Source organism: Pseudophryne corroboree, chromosome 5 (genome assembly GCF_028390025.1).
Source record: "Pseudophryne corroboree isolate aPseCor3 chromosome 5, aPseCor3.hap2, whole genome shotgun sequence".
NCBI classification, from domain to species: domain Eukaryota; kingdom Metazoa; phylum Chordata; class Amphibia; order Anura; family Myobatrachidae; genus Pseudophryne; species Pseudophryne corroboree.
Window position 1 is genome coordinate 111,857,407 of NC_086448.1, and position 23,065 is coordinate 111,880,471.

The window sequence follows — 23,065 nt, forward strand, 5'->3', positions numbered from 1 at the left end:
CTCCTCCCACTATGACCCTCCTCCAAGCCTCAGTTAGATTTTGTGCCCGGCCGAGGTTGGATGCACACTAGGGGCTCTCCTGAGCTTCTAAAAAGAAAGTATATAATTAGGTTTTTTATTTTACAGTGAGACCTGCTGGCAACAGGCTCACTGCAGCGAGGGACTAAGGGGAGAAGAAGCGAACCTACCTGCTTGCAGCTAGCTTGGGCTTCTTAGGCTACTGGACACCATTAGCTCCAGAGTGATCGACCACATGGAACTGGCCTTGGTGTTCGGTCCCGGAGCCGCGCCGCCGTCCCCCTTACAGAGCCAGAAGAAAGAAGAGGTCCTGAAAATCGGCGGCAGAAGACATCAGTCTTCACCAAGGTAGCGCACAGCACTGCAGCTGTGCGCCATTGCTCCTCATACACACTTCACACTCCGGTCACTGAGGGTGCAGGGCGCTAGGGGGGGGCGCCCTGAGCAGCAATAAAAACACCTTGGCTGGCAAAAATACCACAATATATAGCCCCAGAGGCTATATATGTGATAATTACCCCTGCCAGAATCCATAAAAAAGCGGGAGAAAAGTCCGCGAAAAAGGGGCGGAGCTATCTCCTTCAGCACACTGGCGCCATTTCTCCCTCACAGCTCCGCTGGAAGGAAGCTCCCTGGCTCTCCCCTGCAGTCTACACTACAGAAAAGGGTAAAAAAGAGAGGGGGGGCACTAAATTTAGGCGCAGTATATATAACAGCAGCTATAGGGGACATAATTCAGTTAGTCCCTGCATTATATAGCGCTCTGGTGTGTGCTGGCATACTCTCACTCTGTCTCCCCAAAGGGCTTTTGTGGGTCCTGTCCTCTGTTAGAGCATTCCCTGTGTGTGTGCGGTGTGTCGGTACGGCTGTGTCGACATGTTTGATGAGGATAATGATGTGGAGGCGGAGCAGATGCCTATAGAAGGGATGTCACCCCCTGCGGGGCAGACACCTGAGTGGATGGACTTATGGAAGGAATTGCGTGCACGTGTCGACTCCTTACACAAAAAATTTGACAACATGCCAAATGCGGGACAGCCGGCTTCTCAGCTCGTGCCTGTCCAGGCGTCTCAAAGGCCATCTGGGGCTCTAAAACGCCCGCTACCTCAGATGGCAGACGCGGATGTCGACACGGATACTGACACCAGTGTCGACGACGATGAGTCTAGTCTAATGTCCACTAAGGCCATTCGTTGCATGATTGAAGCAATGAAAGAGGTGTTACAAATTTCTGATATAAACCCAGGTACCACTAAAAAGGGTATTATGTTTGGGGAGAAAAAACTACCCGTAGTTTTTCCCCCATCAGAAGAATTAAATGAAGTGTGTGAAGAAGTGTGGGCTTTCCCTGATAAAAGATTGGTAATCTCTAAGAAGTTACTAATGGCGTTCCCTTTCCCGCCAGAGGATAGGTCACGTTGGGAGACACCCCCTAGGGTGGATAAAGCGCTCACACGTTTGTCTAAAAAGGAGGCACTACCGTCTCCGGATACGGCCGCCCTCAAGGAACCTGCTGATAGAAAGCAGGAGGCGATCCTGAAGTCTGTATATACACACTCAGGTATTATACTTAGACCAGCTATTGCGTCAGCATGGATGTGCAGTGCTGCCGCTGCGTGGTCAGATTCCCTGTCAGAAAATATTGACACCCTAGACAGGGACACTATTCTGCTAACCATAGAGCATATAAAAGACTCAGTCTTATACATGAGAGATGCACAGAGGGAGATCTGCCGGCTGGCATCTAAAATAAGTGCATTGTCCATTTCTGCTAGGAGAGGCTTATGGACTCGCCAGTGGACAGGGGATGCAGATTCAAAAAGGCACATGGAAGTTTTGCCTTATAAGGGTGAGGAGTTATTTGGGGATGGTCTCTCGGACCTAGTTTCCACAGCAACTGCTGGGAAGTCAGCATTTTTACCCCATGTTCCCTCTCAGCCTAAAAAGGCGCCGTTTTATCAGGTACAGTCCTTTCGGACTCAGAAAAACAGGCGTGGAAAAGGCGGGTCCTTTCTGTCCAGAGGCAGAGGTAGGGGAAAAAGGCTGCAACAAACAGCAGGTTCCCAGGAGCAAGAGTCCTCCCCCGCTTCTTCCAAGTCCGCCGCATGACGGTGGGGCTCCACAGGCGGAGCCAGGTACGTTGGGGGGCCGCCTCAAAAATTTCAGCGATCAGTGGGCTCGCTCACAGGTGGATCCCTGGATCCTGCAAATAGTATCTCAAGGGTACAAACTGGAATTCGAGGCGTCTCCACCCCACCGGTTCCTAAAATCTGCCTTGCCGATTACTCCTTCAGACAGGGAGGCTGTGCTAGCGGCAATTCACAAGCTGTATTCCCAGCAGGTGATAATCAAGGTGCCCCTACTTCAACAAGGACGGGGTTACTATTCCACACTGTTTGTGGTACCGAAACCGGACGGTTCGGTGAGACCCATTTTAAATTTGAAATCCTTGAACACATACATAAAAAAATTCAAGTTCAAGATGGAATCGCTCAGGGCGGTTATTGCAAGCCTGGACGAGGGGGATTACATGGTATCCCTGGACATCAAGGATGCTTACTTGCATGTCCCCATTTACTATCCTCACCAGGAGTACCTCAGATTTGTGGTACAGGATTGCCATTACCAATTCCAGACGCTGCCGTTTGGACTCTCCACGGCACCGAGGGTGTTTACCAAGGTAATGGCGGAAATGATGATACTCCTTCGAAGAAAGGGAGTTTTAATTATCCCGTACTTGGACGATCTCCTAATAAAGGCGAGGTCCAAGGAGCAGTTGTTGGTGGGAGTAGCACTATCTCAGGAGGTGCTACACCAGCACGGTTGGATTCTGAATATTCCAAAATCACAGCTGGTTCCGACGACACGTCTACTGTTCCTGGGTATGATTCTGGATACAGTCCAGAAAAAAGTGTTTCTCCCGGAGGAGAAAGCCAAGGAGCTGTCATCTCTAGTCAGAGACCTCCTGAAACCAAAACAGGTATCGGTGCATCACTGCACGCGGGTCCTGGGAAAGATGGTGGCTTCTTACGAAGCAATTCCTTTCGGCAGGTTCCATGCCAGAATCTTTCAGTGGGACCTGTTGGACCAATGGTCCGGATCGCATCTTCAGATGCATCGCCTAATAACCCTGTCTCCAAGAACCAGGGTGTCTCTGCTGTGGTGGCTGCAGAGTGCTCATCTTCTAGAGGGCCGCAGATTCGGCATACAGGACTGGGTCCTGTTGACCACGGATGCCAGCCTTCGAGGCTGGGGGGCAGTCACACAGGGAAGAAACTTCCAAGGACTATGGTCGAGTCAGGAGACTTCCCTACACATAAATATTCTGGAACTAAGGGCCATTTACAGTGCCCTTAGTCAGGCAAAATCCCTGCTTCTACACCAGCCGGTACTGATCCAGTCAGACAACATCACGGCAGTCGCCCATGTAAATCGACAGGGCGGCACAAGAGGCAGGATGGCAATGGCAGAAGCCACAAGGATTCTCCGATGGGCGGAAAATCACGTACTAGCACTGTCAGCAGTGTTCATTCCGGGAGTGGACAACTGGGAAGCAGACTTTCTCAGCAGGCACGACCTTCACCCGGGAGAGTGGGGACTTCATCCAGAAGTCTTCACGCTGATTGTAAATCGATGGGAACGGCCACAGGTGGACATGATGGCGTCCCACCTAAACAAAAAACTAGAGAGATATTGCGCCAGTTCAAGGGACCCTCAGGCGATAGCTGTGGACGCTCTAGTGACACCGTGGGTGTACCAGTCAGTTTATGTGTTCCCTCCTCTACCTCTCATACCAAGGGTACTGAGAATAATAAGAAAACGAGGAGTAAGAACAATACTCGTGGTTCCGGATTGGCCAAGACGAGCGTGGTACCCGGAACTTCAAGAGATGATCTCAGAGGACCCATGGCCTCTGCCGCTCAGACAGGAACTGCTGCAGCAGGGGCCCTGTCTGTTTCAAGACTTACCGCGGCTGCGTTTGACGGCATGGCGGTTGAACGCCGGATCCTGAAGGAAAAGGGCATTCCGGAGGAAGTCATTCCTACGCTGATTAAAGCCAGGAAAGATGTAACTGCAAAGCATTATCACCGCATATGGCGGAAATATGTTGCTTGGTGTGAGGCCAAAAAGGCCCCAACAGAGGAATTTCAACTAGGTCGATTTCTGAATTTCCTACAAGCAGGAGTGACTATGGGCTTGAAATTAGGCTCCATTAAGGTACAGATCTCGGCTCTGTCGATTTTCTTCCAGAAAGAACTAGCTTCACTACCTGAAGTTCAGACGTTTGTGAAAGGAGTGCTGCATATTCAGCCCCCGTTTGTGCCTCCAGTGGCACCTTGGGATCTCAACGTGGTGTTGAGTTTCTTAAAATCACATTGGTTTGAGCCACTTAAAACCGTGGATCTAAAATATCTCACGTGGAAAGTGGTCATGTTATTGGCCTTGGCTTCAGCCAGGCGTGTGTCAGAATTGGCAGCTTTGTCATGTAAAAGCCCTTATCTGATTTTCCATATGGATAGGGCGGAATTGAGGACTCGTCCCCAGTTTCTCCCTAAGGTGGTATCAGCTTTTCACTTGAACCAACCTATTGTGGTGCCTGCGGCTACTAGGGACTTGGAGGATTCCAAGTTACTGGAAAACTGACTCGCTATTTATCCTGTATGCACCCAACAAACTGGGTGCTCCTGCTTCTAAGCAGACTATTGCTCGCTGGATTTGTAGCACAATTCAGCTGGCGCATTCTGCGGCTGGACTGCCGCATCCTAAATCAGTAAAAGCCCATTCCACAAGGAAGGTGGGCTCATCTTGGGCGGCTGCCCGAGGGGTCTCGGCTTTACAACTTTGCCGAGCTGCTACTTGGTCAGGGGCAAACACGTTTTCAAAATTCTACAAATTTGATACCCTGGCTGAGGAGGACCTGGAGTTCTCTCATTCGGTGCTGCAGAGTCATCCGCACTCTCCCGCCCGTTTGGGAGCTTTGGTATAATCCCCATGGTCCTTTCGGAGTTCCCAGCATCCACTAGGACGTCAGAGAAAATAAGATTTTACTCACCGGTAAATCTATTTCTCGTAGTCCGTAGTGGATGCTGGGCGCCCATCCCAAGTGCGGATTGTCTGCAATACTTGTACATAGTTATTGTTAACTAAAGGGTTATTGTTGAGCCATCTGTTGAGAGGCTCAGTTGTTTTCATACTGTTAAACTGGGTATAGTATCACGAGTTATACGGTGTGATTGGTGTGGCTGGTAGGAGTCTTACCCGGGATTCAAAATCCTTCCTTATTATGTCAGCTCGTCCGGGCACAGTGTCCTAACTGAGGCTTGGAGGAGGGTCATGGTGGGAGGAGCCAGTGCACACCAGGTGACCTAAAAGCTTTCTTTAGTTGTGCCCAGTCTCCTGCGGAGCCGCTATTCCCCATGGTCCTTTCGGAGTTCCCAGCATCCACTACGGACTACGAGAAATAGATTTACCTGTGAGTAAAATCTTATTTTTTTCAACCTCCATACATATCAGTGCTGTTCACACATTTCACCCTCTCCAGATTGGCCTATGCCAAACCACACAATGGGACAGTCTTCTTTGGTTTAGTGGCTTTCTTTAAAAATAAATACATAAAACGACTATTTCTTATTTATTGTAATCTCCTAAATTTTGTGAAATGTAATTGCTTAATTTGGGTATTTTGTTTCTGGAAGGCATGGAGATTTCAGTAAATATTTATAAGCCTATAAATCGTCCTTCCAGGTCTCATTAAACCTTCATCCCTGCCAACCAGCTAGGGTAGGATGGGAAGAACTGTGCATTTCAACCTCTTGTTGGGTTGCTAACACACACACACACACACACACACACACACACACACACACACACACACACACACACACACACACACACACACACACACACACACACACACACACACACACACACACACTCTCTCTCTCACACTCACTCTCACACTCACTCTCTCACACTCACTCTCTCACTCTCTCACACTCTCACACTCTCACACTCACACTCACACACTCACACACACACTCTCTCTCTCTCTCTCTCTCTCTCTCAATATATCTGTCTGTCTATCTATCTATCTATCTATCTCTCTATCTATATCTCTATCCATACTGTGCCGGCACTCACTTGAATCCAACAGTGTGCTCCAGTGCAGCAGTGTCCCAAATAGATGCTTCCATATAATAACGGCACTCAGAGTCAACAATAATGCAGAAGAGACTGTTTGGCCAATACAGTCTCTTTTGCATTATTGTCGACTCTGAGTGCAGTTATTACATGTATATATACACACATGTACCACAGATCCGGCACTCCTTGAATAGCGATATAGGATACTTGCCAGGGTGCACTCCTAAGCGCTAGCCAGCCGCATATACACACATATACAGCGAGGTGGCACTCCTGGACTCTGTACAAGTGGAAAAAGGTGCTTTATTTGCAACATTTCGGGGTACTCCTCTTCTCTCTCCCCCCCCCCTGCTGTTTGTTAGAAAGTCTCCTCCCTTGGACCCTTTCCCACCATACTGTAGGATCCCTGGTGAAATCAGTTCTCTAATAATAACACCCCAGCCTGCAGAGGACTACAAAATGCCTTGTGTCCCATCCCAACCAGGAGTCTCAAGTCTAGGTGCAGCTGTTTAATGGGCATGACACATAATTGCCTATCTAACGTATTAAGCCGGGTACACACCTATACAATCCATAACACAATATCTGGTGAAAGGGCGCATGATTGTATAGATGTGTATGCAGGTCCATTGCAGGAGTGTTGGCTGATAAATGGCATATAAAGCTCCGGCAACAGCTGGTATTGGGAGGTCACATCTTATGTGCTGTTTAATATTTATCGGGGAGACCTCCAGAAACCATAGGAGCCTGTACACCCTGAGCTATTTCTAGCAGTGTGTACGGGGCTCGCAGGTGGCAGACAGCAGGTCAAGCTGGGGACAACGCACTGGGCTGATGGGGAGTTTTTACCCAATCAGCTGAGTGATCGCAAAAGTGTGGATCCGGTTTTAGTGCCTTTGCTCAGACATGAAGTACACCGTTCCTCATGCCTCAGTGATGTCACTACTTCCTGGTGCTGACTTGTGACTTGGTTCTGCTTCCCCCTGTGTGTACATTTTATAAATGCAATCCTTTTATGTTACTGGAAGTCGGCAAGTAATAGGAAACCTAACCATGTGAAGATCCATGTGACAATGTCAAATAAGGGGCAAGTTGATTGATCTCACAGTACATAATTTAGCAACACTGCATATGCAATGCTGTGTTCTAATAACCATGGTAATTCTTGGAATGTATAATCCATTCATAGAGATTATTATATACATTGTAATCGCTGCATAGTTGGAGAATATAAAACACATTTAGACAATGGGTCTTTTAAGCTTATTATGGATGAAATAAACCACTTCTAAAATAACTAAATTGTTTTCCATTATTCCCTTTTGTGTGTGTTTTTCTTTCTTTTCTTTGTTAAATTGCAAAAATTGGGACAAAAAACTTGTAGAATTCATGGATCGGATGGCTGCATAAGGCTGGGCAGTAGGGGTTTCGCTCCGTTGTCAACTGATGTACAGATTCCTTGATATTTAGCTAGCTGCTGAGGGCAACCCTGATATTGTGGTGCTCTACGTGTTGACTTGCATAAAGCGTCCAACATTTTGTATTAATTAGTGACACAATAAAATTTTATTATGCAGCTAAATCTATCACACAATACATGTCATTTTAATATCTTGTGTATATGTGGGAATCCAAGTACGATTTTCTGTGTATCCAAGAACAATGTAGATGTATTTTTTTTCCCCAGTCACATGTACAGTAACTATCCATTGTACATGACAATTGCTCATGGTCGCAGAAATTACATTATAGACTAATGGCCACTCTCTGTCTGCAGAGTAATACATGACAGGTCCCATTGGCAGGTAATTGGCACTGTGAAATCCATGATAGGAGCATAAAGCAGACACATTAATGCTTTATCCATCAGTATTCTTAGGAATGATTCTTTGATGATAGAGTAGGAAATACACAATCTGTAGAAGGCAGAACCTCTTGTATATTATAAATGAAAATGTTGAGAAAGTAATCCTGTCTAATTAACAACTGATATAATAGAATTGCAAGTAGCTCTGATATGAAAGTTACCCATTAGTTTACAGGAAACTTGTTTCTAGCTATACAGTTGGTACGGAGAAGTGTGTCTGGAGTGAATGGCATTTTAATCTGTGTTGGTGCATTTAGTCAGCTGTGTTCGGGTGGCGGCAGCGATATTGGTTAATAGGAGGGTTATCATGACAAGGTGAGACAGGCCTAGAGCAGAACTATGGCTGGATCTGGGATTGTCCGTTTAGCTGGGAAATGTAGAGGAGGTATGAAAGGTCTGCCAAGGTAACCAACACGACAAGCTGGGAGACAGGATGAGTTATCCGCCAAATTAGGATCTACAGGGGCAAGTTCGAAAGTGGCTTGAGAAATTTGAATACAGTAGGTTCCGGAGATTCATGACTCCTTCTGCCAATTTACACGTATGTTTCTATCTACTGTATGTACAGAAATAAGGATATCTCTGCTTGCAGTGCTAATAATGTACACCACATTGTACAGATTACAATGTCCCTCTATACAGGCAGATGTCAGTGCTGAAATACTCAGTGCTGCACAATTTCAGAGCTGCCTAATTTTGGTTTATACTAGGGAGCCATAGTTTATTCCAAATGGCATGGCTGTAAACACTATACACGACCACCTAAGCGGCTGAACATTTCATTTTGCCACCTCAAATTGGCTGTGTGTATGTGGTGGTGGTGGTGGTTTGGGTGGGGGTGGGGGGTCAGGAGGCTCTTTGTGATTTGCAGCTTTGGATTGGTCCTCACCTCATTCCCCTGCGCAGCATGGAATGGCCGCATTTTTAGGCAAGACAGGGAGACTGATCTTAGGATTTGATCCTTATGTGAAATGGTCTTTCTTCCATTTAAAGAAATATTAGCGTTTTATCGATCTGTTTCACATAAAGAGCAGTGATCCCTACGTGTCACTTGTGTTAGGACACTGGAACAGATGTCCCACCCTGTGTATGAGCCCTTACATAACAGCATTGTCTCTTGTCAGTGCTAGATTTTACACACCGTACCAAAGGTTTTTTCTTATAGGTACTTATTTGTGTCCCTTCTGTACTTTCTGTGTTTTTATAGAAAAAAGGCAAACTGGAATTTAGTAGATCATTTGATCAAAGTTTAAGTGATTCTTCCTCTCACTCTCAGGATAAACCTCATGAGAAGGAGAAAAAAGTAAGTTTCTTGGCTATGTTCGGGTGCATGGAACCAGTGCTCCATCACAACCTCTCACTGTTCCTGTTCATCAGTAGAGCTTTTGCCATCGTTCCTCCTATGGTGCCATTCTTAGTGAGCATGTCCTAGCTTCTCCGTCACCCCGTGCATGTGCTTCTAGGCTCACACCCATTGCTGTTACATGAACTCATTGCTTGTGGAACCATCCACTCCACTCTTGGGGCTAGATTTACTAAGTTTGAGCGGCAACAGAAATAAATGCTAAGCCGCATTAAATCCAGATCCACCGATCGGTTAAACTGCGGGTTAGTAGATCTAGCCCTAGGTGTTACCCTGGTTTCAACTGTCTGTGAATTTCAAAAAAGAAAAAAAATAGAAAAGAAAATGAATATATTTATTCTAGCACGTGCAGTTAAATAAATATATATTTTTATTTTTGTGGACTTTTTTTTTTTTTTGTATGTACTCGTATTTGTAATGTAGACTTACTTTTGGTATTGTAAGTATACTCTGACTTTGCACAGTCATGAAAGGCCTGAGGAATTGTAAAATGAGAAATCTTGGAAAAACATTGCGTTAATAATGATTGTATTTATATAGTACATTTCTGCAATAATGCAGGCGTGTCATGGACGTTTGGCGGGCATGTCTCTGACGTCATCTGCGAGCACTTGCATGCAACAGCATGTGCAGATTTGTGGAAGCTCTGACTTGGTGCAGATTGAGTTGACACCTTCAGTGTTCCTAATTGTGCGTATGGATTGCGATGCAGATGCGTATGCATCGCAAACACTGCAGTGGGCATCTTTTTCCATTTCTGGGCGGCAACTACCTGTGCGATTCTTTGCAGTTACGTTTGCAAAAAAATCACACTTGGTAGCAATAGCGATCCATGCTGTTTTAGGCCCCAGGTTCTTGTGGAAAAACGGAGCAATGTGAGCCAATGTGCCCGAAGCATGGTGAGCAAAGCGAGGCCGCAAGGGTATGCGTCTTGATGTTCTCAACAACTTTATTGATTATCTGAAGCAGTTTAGTTGTACTCACCAAGGTGGTCCCATGTTCTGAACCTGATCCGCTGCTTGTATATATATGGCAGTCATCTCAGTGCTGTATATATTATGTGCATATTTTGGTCTTGACTGACAATAATATTTTCCCAAAAAGGTATTAAAATGACATTTATTTGTGATAGAACACATACAACCGCACTGTGTTAAAATTTGATCAATACATGTTTTTCATATGTGGCTGTAACATACTGGGTGGGATGTACAGTAGCTTCTGGGTGAAGTGCCTGGATTTACTCAGTTGGGCATGTATACCTTCCTGTGGTTGTGAGCAGAAATCCGACTTAACTAGTTCCTTGGGGCTAGTCAGTTGTGGTAAATGGCATCTCCTGATTTAAATGCCTGGCACATTGCTGTCAATTGAATTGCTCTGGGCACCTAATCTGGGAGCTAAATCGCAATGCTAGGAATTAAATTCTCCCTGAAGTTAGCTATACCATACATACCATTATCCTGTAACTGCACTAGATAATGTGGAAACGCTAGCCAAGAATAATGTTCTTTAAATATCCCAGTACAACCACCATGTATTCATCAGACATGCTCCTCTTGCTGTGCCTTTAGTAACGATTGGTCCATGACTGAGAGCTAGGAGATTTTGGTGGATAACTGTGCACATAGAGCCTGATGGAGTAATGGCCGCAAAACGAGTATATTCCGTATAAAAAAAAAAAATTTTTTTTTAAAAAGATTATGTAAAGGATGCATACACTTGTAATGTGTGAGAACTTCGCTTCCTTCCCCTGTTCCACATTTACTGTCTTATAGAGACTTGCTTTCCGATCAAACCCAATGTGAAAGTATGCTATGCGGATTGGTGTAATACACACTGGGGGTAATTCAGACCTGATCGCTCGCTAGCGTTTTTTGCAGCGCTGCGATCAGGTCAGAACTGCTCATGCGTATGCACCATAATGCGCAGGAGCATTGCACAGGTACAAAGCTGGTCGCCGCTCAGCGATGGGTTTGTACGAAGAATCCATTCGCACGGCCGTTCACAAGGAGATTGACAGTCAGAAGGCGTTTGCGGGTGGCAACTGACCGTTTTCAGGGAGTGGTTGGAAAAATGCAGGCGTGTCCAAGCGTTTGCAGGGTGGGTGTCTGACGTGAATTCCGGTCCCGGACAGGCTGATTTGATCGCAGCGGCTGAGTAAGTCCTGGGCTACTCAGAGACTGCACAAACTCTCTTTGTACCGCTCGGCTGCACATACGATTGCACACTTTCAAAGTGAAAATACACTCCCCAGTAGACGGAGACTATCTGCTCTCAGCAGTGCAAAAACCCTAGCGAGTGATTAGGTCTGAATTAGGCCCGCTATCTGCCCACATTGTCTTAACCAACTACCTAATGGTTGTAGCTTATATCTCAGCTTCTACCAGCATGTAGTAGACCAGTAGGCAGGTTCTGGTGTTTCTACTTTAAGTTACAGAACTTCTGTCATTTTCGTACAAACGAATAAGACTTTTACAGTATGTAAACGCTTTTCACGGAATATTTGCAGACTTGGTTCATGATTTTCCAATTCACTGTGTTATTTTGTGTTTTACATCTCCTAACCATGTCATTTATTCAAAACTATACCCTTTACTGTTTGTGTTAGCATTTATTTGGCTGTGTATCTAGCTCTGGTGGCTGCCTGTATGTGGATACTTATTTCTGGGTAGACTAAACTGGATGATCTATTGTACTGTTGGTAACAGTTAATGGCCGGTGGTGTGGCCCAGCGCTGCGTGCTGGGGTGTGGGTGTCGGTAATGCTGTAAAAGCATGTGAAAGTTATGAGGTGCTTGTAATGAAGTGTGAATTATTTTCTTTTTCGCTATAATAGAAGAAAGTGCTGATTAATGTGAGACTTGAATTTGTGCCAAACCGATGGTTGTTATGCATCATATAGGCCAGTAATACCACCTACAGCATCGTTTCAAGAAAACTTTCATGCAGTATAGTCTGATTTTGGACGTATAGGGGCAAGGGAAGATGTGCTTAAATAGATGACCCTAAAATGAGCTTGTGGCAGTCGCTATTTCTTATGTGTTGTTGCTTGTGTTTTCTCTATCGTCCTAAGTGGATGCTGGGGTTCCTGAAAGGACCATGGGGAATAGCGGCTCCGCAGGAGACAGGGCACAAAAAAGTAAAGCTTTACTAGGTCAGGTGGTGTGCACTGGCTCCTCCCCCTATGACCCTCCTCCAGACTCCTGTTAGATTTTGTGCCCGAACGAGAAGGGTGCAATCTAGGTGGCTCTCCTAAAGAGCTGCTTAGAGAAAGTTTAGTTTAGGTTTTTTTCTTTACAGTGAGTCCTGCTGGCAACAGGATCACTGCAACGTGGGACTTAGGGGGAAAGTAGTAAACTCACCTGCATGCAGAGTGGATTTGCTGCTTGGCTACTGGACACCATTAGCTCCAGAGGGATCGAACACAGGCCCAGCCGTGGAGTCCGGTCCCGGAGCCGCGCCGCCGACCCCCTTGCAGATGCTGAAGCGTGAAGAGGTCCGGAAACCGGCGGCTGAAGACTCCTCAGTCTTCATAAGGTAGCGCACAGCACTGCAGCTGTGCGCCATTTTCCTCTCAGCACACTTCACTGGGCAGTCACTGAGGGTGCAGAGCGCTGGGGGGGGGCGCTCTGAGAGGCAAATATAAACCTTATACAAGGCTAAAAATACCTCACATATAGCCCATAGGGGCTATATGGAGATATTTAACCCCTGCCTGACTGGAAAAATAGCGGGAGAAGAACCCGCCGAAAAAGGGGCGGGGCCTATCTCCTCAGCACACGGCGCCATTTTCTGTCACAGCTCCGCTGGTCAGAACGGCTCCCAGGTCTCTCCCCTGCACTGCACTACAGAAACAGGGTAAAACAGAGAGGGGGGGCACATTAATGGCTATATATATATATATTAAAGCAGCTATAAGGGAGCACTTAATATAAGGATATCCCTTGTATATATAGCGCTTTGTGGTGTGTGCTGGCAGACTCTCCCTCTGTCTCCCCAAAAGGGCTAGTGGGTCCTGTCTTCATTAGAGCATTCCCTGTGAGTTTGCGGTGTGTGTCGGTACGTGGTGTCGACATGTATGAGGACGATATTGGTGTGGAGGCGGAGCAATTGCCAAATATGCAGATGTCACCCCCCAGGGGGTCGACACCAGAATGGATGCCTTTATTTGTGGAATTACGTGATGGTTTATCTTCCCTTAAACAGTCAGTTGAGGACATGAGGCGGCCGGACAATCAATTAATGCCTGTCCAGGCGCCTCAAACACCGTCAGGGGCTGTAAAACGCCCTTTGCCTCAGTCGGTCGACACAGACCCAGACACGGGCACTGATTCCAGTGACGACGGTAGAAATTCAAACGTATTTTCCAGTAGGGCCACACGTTATATGATTTTGGCAATGAAGGAGACGTTACATTTAGCTGATACTACAGATACCGTAAAACAGGGTATTATGTATGGTGTGAAAAAACTACAAACAGTTTTTCCTGAATCAGAAGAATTAAATGACGTGTGTGATGAAGCGTGGGTTGCTCCTGATAAAAAGTTGATAATTTCAAAAAAAAGTTATTGGCATTATACCCTTTCCCGCCAGAGGTTAGGGCGCGCTGGGAAACACCCCCTAAGGTGGACAAGGCGCTCACACGCTTATCCAAACAAGTGGCGTTACCCTCTCCTGAGACGGCCGCACTTAAGGATCCATCAGATAGAAAGATGGAAGTTATTCAAAAGAATATATACACACATGCAGGTGTTATACTACGACCAGCTATAGCAACTGCCTGGATGTGCAGTGCTGGAGTAGTTTGGTCAGAATCCCTGATTGAAAATATTGATACCCTAGATAGGGACAATGTTTTACTGTCGTTAGAACAAATAAAGGATGCATTTATCTATATGCGTGATGCACAGAGGGATATTTGCACACTGGCATCTCGGGTGAGTGCTATGTCCATTTCAGCCAGAAGAGCCTTATGGACACGACAGTGGACAGGCGATGCGGATTCAAAACGTCACATGGAGGTTTTGCCGTATAAAGGGGAGGAGTTATTTGGAGTTGGTCTATCAGACTTGGTGGCCACGGCTACTGCCGGGAAATCCACTTTTTTACCTCAAGTCACTCCCCAACAGAGAAAGGCACCGACCTTTCAACCGCAGCCTTTTCGCTCCTACAAAAATAAGAGAGCAAAGGGCTTGTCGTACCTGCCACGAGGCAGAGGAAGAGGGAAGAGACACCAACAGGCAGCTCCTTCCCAGGAACAGAAGCCCTCCCCGGCTCCTGCAAAAACCTCAGCATGACGCTGGGGCCTCTCAAGCGGACTCGGGGACAGTGGGGGGCCGTCTCAAAAATTACAGCGCGCAGTGGGCTCACTCGCAGGTAGACCCCTGGATCCTGCAGATAATATCTCAGGGGTACAGGTTGGAATTAGAGACGGATCCTCCTCATCGTTTCCTGAAGTCTGCCTTACCAACCGTCTCTTCCGAAAGGGAGAGGGTGTTGGAAGCCATTCACAAGCTGTACGCTCAGCAGGTGATAGTCAAAGTACCCCTATTACAACAAGGAAAGGGGTATTATTCCACTCTATTTGTGGTACCGAAGCCGGATGGCTCGGTAAGGCCTATTCTAAATCTGAAGTCCTTGAACCTCTACATAAAAAAGTTCAAGTTCAAGATGGAGTCACTCAGAGCAGTGATAGCGAACCTGGAAGAAGGGGACTTTATGGTATCCTTGGACATCAAGGATGCGTATCTACACGTTCCGATTTACCCCGCACACCAGGGGTACCTCAGGTTCATTGTTCAAAACTGTCACTATCAGTTTCAGACGCTGCCGTTCGGATTGTCCACGGCGCCTCGGGTCTTTACCAAGGTAATGGCCGAGATGATGATTCTTCTTCGAAGAAAAGGCGTATTAGTTATCCCATACTTGGACGATCTCCTAATAAGGGCAAGGTCCAGAGAACAGCTGGAGACAGCTTTAGCACTATCTCAAGAGGTGCTAAGACAACACGGGTGGATTCTGAATATTCCAAAATCCCATTTAATCCCGACAACTCGTCTGCTGTTCCTAGGAATGATTCTGGACACGGTTCAGAAAAAGGTTTTCCTTCCAGAGGAAAAAGCCAAGGAGTTATCCGATCTGGTCAGGAACCTCCTAAAACCAGGAAAAGTGTCAGTACATCAATGCACAAGAGTCCTGGGAAAAATGGTGGCTTCTTACGAAGCAATTCCATTCGGCAGATTCCATGCAAGAATATTCCAAAGGGATCTGTTGGACAAATGGTCAGGGTCGCATCTGCAGATGCACCTGCGAATAACCCTGTCACCAAAGACAAGGGTGTCACTTCTGTGGTGGTTGCAGAAGGCTCACCTATTAGAAGGCCGCAGATTCGGCATTCAGGATTGGATCCTGGTGACCACGGACGCCAGCCTGAGAGGCTGGGGAGCAGTCACACAAGGAAGAAACTTCCAGGGAGTATGGACGAGTCTGGAAAAGTCTCTTCACATAAACATTCTGGAACTAAGAGCAATCTACAATGCTCTAAGCCAGGCGGAACTTCTCCTGCAAGGAAAGCCGGTGTTGATTCAGTCGGACAACATCACGGCGGTCGCCCATGTAAACAGGAAGGGCGGCACAAGAAGCAGGAGTGCAATGGCAGAAGCTGCCAAGATTCTTCGCTGGGCGGAGAATCACGTGATAGCACTGTCAGCAGTGTTCATCCCGGGCGTGGACAACTGGGAAGCAGACTTCCTCAGCAGACACGATCTTCATCCGGGAGAGTGGGGTCTACATCCAGAAGTCTTCAACATGTTAATAGACCGTTGGGAAAGACCAATTGTAGACATGATGGCGTCTCGCCTCAACAAGAAACTGGACAAATATTGCGCCAGGTCAAGAGATCCACAGGCAATAGCTGTGGACGCACTGGTAACTCCTTGGGTGTACCAGTCAGTGTATGTGTTTCCTCCTCTGCCGCTCATACCAAAGGTATTGAAGATCATACGGCAAAGAAGAGTAAGAACAATACTAGTGGTTCCGGATTGGCCGAGAAGGACTTGGTATCCGGAACTTCAAGAGATGCTCACGGACGAACCGTGGCCTCTACCTCTGAGAAGGGACCTGCTACAGCAGGGTCCCTGTCTTTTTCAAGACTTACCGCGGCTGCGTTTGACGGCATGGCGGTTGAACGCCAGATCCTAAAAGGGAAAGGCATTCCAGAAGAAGTCATTCCTACCTTGATTAAGGCACGGAAGGAAGTCACCGTGAAACATTATCACCGCATTTGGCGAAAATATGTAGCGTGGTGCGAGGATCGGAGGGTTCCGACGGAGGAATTCCAACTGGGTCGTTTCCTACATTTCCTGCAATCAGGATTATCTATGGGTCTCAAATTGGGATCCATTAAGGTTCAAATTTCGGCCCTGTCAATATTCTTCCAAAAAGAATTGGCCTCTGTCCCTGAGGTCCAGACTTTTGTCAAGGGAGTACTGCATATACAGCCTCCTGTGGTGCCTCCGGTGGCACCGTGGGATCTAAATGTAGTTTTAGATTTCCTCAAATCCCATTGGTTTGAACCATTGAAAAAGGTGGATTTGAAATATCTCACATTGAAAGTGACTATGTTACTAGCCCTGGCCTCTGCCAGGAGAGTATCTGAATTGGCGGCTTTATCTTATAAAAGTCCTTATCTAATCTTCCATTCGGATAGGGCAGAACTGCGGACTCGTCCGCATTTTCTCCCTAAAGTGGTATCAGCATTTCATCTGAACCAACCTATTGTGGTGCCTGCGGCCACTAGCGACTTGGAGGACTCCAAGTTGTTGGACGTTGTCAGAGCCTTAAAAATATACATTGCAAGGACGGCTGGAGTCAGAAAATCTGACTCGCTGTTTATATTGTATGCACCCAACAAGTTGGGCGCACCTGCTTCTAAGCAGTCGATTGCTCGTTGGATTTGTAACACAATTCAACTTGCACATTCTGTGGCAGGCCTGCCACAGCCTAAAACTGTAAAAGCCCACTCCACAAGGAAGGTGGGCTCATCTTGGGCGGCTGCCCGAGGGGTCTCGGCATTACAACTCTGCCGAGCAGCTACGTGGTCGGGGGAGAACACGTTTGTAAAATTTTACAAATTTGATACCCTGGCAAAGGAGGACCTGGAGTTCTCTCATTCGGTGCTGCAGAGTCATCCGCACTCTCCCGCCCGTTTGGGAGCTTTGGTATAATCCCCATGGTCCTTTCAGGAACCCCAGCATCCACTTAGGACGATAGAGAAAATAAGAATTTACTTACCGATAATTCTATTTCTCGGAGTCCGTAGTGGATGCTGGGCGCCCATCCCAAGTGCGGATTATCTGCAATACTTGTACATAGTTATTGTTAACTAATTCGGGTTATTGTTAAGGAGCCATCTTTAAGAGGCCCTTTCTGTTGTCATACTGTTAACTGGGTTTAGATCACAAGTTGTACGGTGTGATTGGTGTGGCTGGTATGAGTCTTACCCGGGATTCAAAATGCCTCCCTTATTGTGTATGCTCGTCCGGGCACAGTACCTAACTGGAGTCTGGAGGAGGGTCATAGGGGGAGGAGCCAGTGCACACCACCTGACCTAGTAAAGCTTTACTTTTTTGTGCCCTGTCTCCTGCGGAGCCGCTATTCCCCATGGTCCTTTCAGGAACCCCAGCATCCACTACGGACTCCGAGAAATAGAATTATCGGTAAGTAAATTCTTATTTTTCCTGCTGTCTTGTTTAATCTCAATATGGGAAAAGATGCAAGAGCGGATAAAACAAGATACAAAGCTGCCGCCCCCCCCCCACCACACTTCAACCTGACATTTATACATATCACTGTAAATTAATTCTACATCCTTTTTGCTAGTATTAATCATTCTTTTTGCTTAAACTAGTACATGAGCTGACTCATGTTTTTAAACATGCTATTATACACAGAGCAACTGACATTTGTCATATGATGCACATACATTGAAATATCACCTGTTTTTAACATCTAATTAAGCCTATGTTTCTCTAACGTCCTAAGTGGATGCTGGGGACTCCGTAAGGACCATGGGGAATAGCGGCTCCGCAGGAGACTGGGCACATCTAAAGAAAGCTTTAGGACTATCTGGTGTGCACTGGCTCCTCCCCCTATGACCCTCCTCCAAGCCTCAGTTAGATCTCTGTGCCCGAACGAGAAGGGTGCACACTAGGGGCTCTCCTGAGCTTCTTAGTGAAAGTTTTAGTTTAGGTTTTTTATTTTCAGTGAGACCTGCTGGCAACAGGCTCACTGCATCGAGGGACTAAGGGGAGAAGAAGCGAACTCACCTGCGTGCAGAGTGGATTGGGCTTCTTAGGCTACTGGACATTAGCTCCAGAGGGACGATCACAGGCCCAGCTTGGATGGGTCCCAGAGCCGCGCCGCCGGCCCCCTTACAGAGCCAGAAGGCAGAAGAGGTCCGGAAAATCGGCGGCAGAAGACGTCCTGTCTTCAACAAGGTAGCGCACAGCACTGCAGCTGTGCGCCATTGCTCTCAGCACACTTCACACTTCGGTCACTGAGGGTGCAGGGCGCTGGGGGGGGGGCGCCCTGAGACGCAATAAAAACACCTTGGATGGCAAAAAATGCATCACATATAGCTCCTGGGCTATATGGATGCATTTAACCCCTGCCAAAATACATAGAAAAACGGGTGATAGGCTCCGCCCCCTTATCGGCGGCCTTATCTCCTCAGCACACTGGCGCCATTTTCCCTCACAGCTCCGTTGGAGGGAAGCTCCCTGGCTCTCCCCTGCAGTCACTACACTACAGAAAGGGTTAAAACAGAGAGGGGGGCACTAATTAGGCGCAGTATTAACTATACAGCAGCTATAAGGGGAAAAACACTTATATAAGGTTATCCCTGTATATATATATATATATATAGCGCTCTGGTGTGTGCTGGCAAACTCTCCCTCTGTCTCCCCAAAGGGCTAGTGGGGTCCTGTCCTCTATCAGAGCATTCCCTGTGTGTGTGCTGTATGTCGGTACTTTTGTGTCGACATGTATGAGGAGAAAAATGATGTGGAGACGTAGCAGATTGCCTGTAATAGTGATGTCACCCCCTAGGGGGTCGACACCTGAGTGGATGAACTGTTGGAAGGAATTACGTGACAGTGTCAGCTCTGTATAAAAGACAGTGGTTGACATGAGACAGCCGGCTACTCAGCTTGTGCCTGTCCAGACGTCTCATAGGCCGTCAGGGGCTCTAAAGCGCCCGTTACCTCAGATGGCAGATATAGACGCCGACACGGATACTGACTCCAGTGTCGACGGTGAAGAGACGAATGTGACTTCCAGTAGGGCCACACGTTACATGATTGAGGCAATGAAAAATGTTTTACACATTTCTGATAATACGAGTACCACCAAAAAAGGGGTATTATGTTCGGTGAGGAAAAACTACCTGTAGTTTTCCTGAATCTGAGAAATTAAATGAGGTGTGTGATGATGCGTGGGTTTCCCCCGATAACAACTGATAATTTCTAAAATGTTATTGGCATTATATCCTTTCCCGCCAGAGGTTAGGGTGCGTTGGGAAACACCCCCTAGGGTGGATAAAGCGCTCACACGCTTGTAAGGGCTCTACCTTCGCCTGAGATGGCCGCCCTTAAGGATCCTGCTGATAGAAAGCAGGAGGGTATCCTAAAAGGTATTTACACACATACTGGTGTTATACTGCGACCAGCAATCGCCTCAGCCTGGATGTGCAGTGCTGGGTTGGTGTGGTCGGATTCCCTGACTGAAAATATTGATACCCTAGATAGGGACAGTATATTTTTGCCTATAGAGCATTTAAAAGATGCATTTCTATATATGCGTGATGCACAGCGGAAAATTTGCCGACTGGCATCAAGTCTAAGCGCGTTGTCCATTTCTACCAGTAGAGGGTTATGGACACGTCAGTGGTCAGGTGATGCGTATTCCAAACGGCATTTGGAAGTATTGCTTTATTAAGGGGAGGAGTTATTTGGGGTCGGTCTTTCAGACCTGGTGGCCACGGCAACAGCTGGGAATTCCACGTTTGTACCCCAGGTCGCCTCTCAACATGAGAAGACGCCGTATTATCAGGCGCAGTCTTTTCGTGGACAAGGTTCCTCATTTCTGCCCCGTGACAGAGGGAGAGGAAAAAGGCTGCAGAAATCAGCCAGTTCCCAGGAACAGAAACCCTCTCCCGCCTCTGCCAAGCCCTCAGTATACGCTGGGGCTTTACAAGCAGAATCAGGCACGGTGGGGGGCCCGTCTCAATGAATTTCAGCGCGCAGTGGGCTCACTCGCAAGTAGACCCCTGGATCCTTCAGGTGATATCTCAGGGGTACAAATTAGAATTCGAGACGTCTCCCCCTCGCCGTTTCCTAAAGTCGGCTTTACCGATGTCTCCTTCTGACAGGGAGACAGTTTTGGAAGCCATTCACAAGCTGTATTCCCAGCAGGTGATAATCAAGATACCCCTCCTGCAACAGGGAACGGGGTATTATTCCACACTGTTGTGGTACCGAAGCCGGACGGCTCGGTGAGACCGATTCTAAATCTAAAATCTTTGAACACTTACATACAGAGGTTCAAATTCAAGATTGAGTCACTCAGAGCAGTGATTGCGAACCTGGAAGAAGGGGACTACATGATGTCTCGGGACATCAAGGATGCTTACCTTCATGTCAAAATTTACCCTTCTCACCAAGGGTACCTCAGGTTTATGGTACAGAACTGTCACTATCAGTTCAGACGCTGCCGTATGGATGGTCCACGGCACCCCGGGTCTTTACCAAGGTAATGGCCGAAATGATATTCCTTCGAAGGAAGTGAATTTTAGTTATCCCTTACTTGGACAATTCCCTGATAAGGGTAAGATCCAGGGAACAGTTGGAGGTCGGTGTAGCACTATCTCAGGTAGTGTTGCGGCAGCACGATTGGATTCTCAATATTCCAAAATCGCACCTGGTTCCGACGACGTGTCTTCTGTTCCTAGGGATGATCCTGGACACAGTCCAGAAAAAGGTGTTTCTCCCGGAGGAGAAAGCCAGGGAGTTATCCGAGCTAGTCAGGAACCTCCTAAAACCGAGCCAAGTCTCAGTGCATCAATGCACAAGGGTTCTGGGTAAAATGGTGGCTTCCTACGAAGCAATCCCATTCGACAGATTCCACGCACCAGTGGGACCTGCTGGACAAATGGTCCGGGTCGCATCTTCAGATGCATCAGCGGATAATCCTGTCACCAAGGACAAGGGTGTCCCTCCTGTGGTGGTTGCAGAGTGCTCATCTTCTAGAGGGCCGCAGATTAGGCATTCAGGACTGGGTCCTGGTGACCACGGATGCCAGCCTGCGAGGCTGGGGAGCAGTCACACAGGGAAGGAATATCCAGGGCTTATGGTCAAGCCTGGAGACATCACTTCACATAAATATCCTGAAGCTAAGGGACATTTACAATGCTCTAAGCTTAGCAAGACCTCTGCTTCAAGGTCAGCCGGTGTTGATCCAGTCGGACAACATCACGGCAGTCACCCACGTAAACAGACAGGGTGGCACAAGAAGCAGGAGGGCAATGGCAGAAGCTGCAAGGATTCTTCGCTGGGCGGAAAATCATGTGATAGCACTGTCAGCAGTGTTCATTCCGGGAGTGGACAACTGGGAAGCAGACTTCCTCAGCACGACCTCCACCCGGGAGAGTGGGGACTTCACCCAGAAGTCTTCCACATGATTAAAAACTCGACCGGTATTGCGCCAGGTCCAGGGACCCTCAGGCAATAAGCTGTAGACGCTCTGGTAACACCGTGGGTGTACCAGTCAGGGTATGTGTTCCCTACTCTGCCTCTCATACCCAAGGTACTGAGATTGATAAGATGGAGAGGAGTAAGCTCTATATTCGTGGTTCCGGATTGGCCAAGAAGAACTTGGTAACCGGAACTTCAAGAGATGCTCACGGAAGATCCGTGGCCTCTACCTCTAAGAAGGGACCTGCTCCAGCAAGGACCCTGTCTGTTCCAAGACTTACCGCGGCTGCGTTTGACGGCATGGCGGTTGAACGCCGGATCCTGAAGGAAAAAAGGCATTCCGGATGAAGTCATCCCTATCCTGATCAAAGCCAGGAAGGATGTAACCGCAAAAACATTATCACCGCAATTGGCGAAAATATGTTGCGTGGTGCGAGGCCAGTAAGGCCCGACGGAGGAAATTCAACTGGGTCGATTCCTACATTTCCTGCAAACAGGAGTGTCTATGGGCCTGAAATTGGGGTCCATTAAGGTTCAAATTTCGGCCCTGTCAATTTTCTTCCAAAAAAGAACTAGCTTCAGTCCCTGAAGTTCAGACGTTTGTAAAAGGGGTACTGCATATACAGCCTCCTTTTGTGCCTCCAGTGGCACTTTGGGATCTCAATGTAGTTTTGGGTTCCAAAAGTCACATTGGTTTGAACCACTTAAATCTGTGGAGTTAAAATATCTCACATGAAAAGTGGTCATGCTGTTGGCCCTGGCCTGGGCCAGGCACGTGTCAGAATTGGCGGCTTTATCCTGAAAAAGCCCTTATCTGATTTTCCATTCGGACAGGGCGGAATTGAGGACTCGTCCTCAGTTTCTCCCCAAGGTGGTTTCAGCGTTTCACTTGAACCAACCTATTGGTGGTGCCTGCGGCTACTAG

General features: G+C 47.3%; 1 protein-coding gene across 8 annotated transcripts in view; it reads left to right on the forward strand.

The window, feature by feature from the left end:
- Positions 1–23,065, forward strand: part of MLLT10 (MLLT10 histone lysine methyltransferase DOT1L cofactor) — a 385,956-nt gene that overhangs the window by 162,705 nt on the left and 200,186 nt on the right. For 5 of the 8 annotated variants that reach the window (XM_063921568.1, XM_063921569.1, XM_063921571.1 and 2 more), the window contains one exon: positions 9,237–9,332. The exons of the other annotated variants lie outside the window; for them this stretch is intronic. In XM_063921568.1, coding sequence (XP_063777638.1) covers positions 9,237–9,332 — 96 coding nt within the window. The remainder of the gene's footprint in view (positions 1–9,236; positions 9,333–23,065) is intronic. 8 annotated transcript variants of the gene reach the window in all.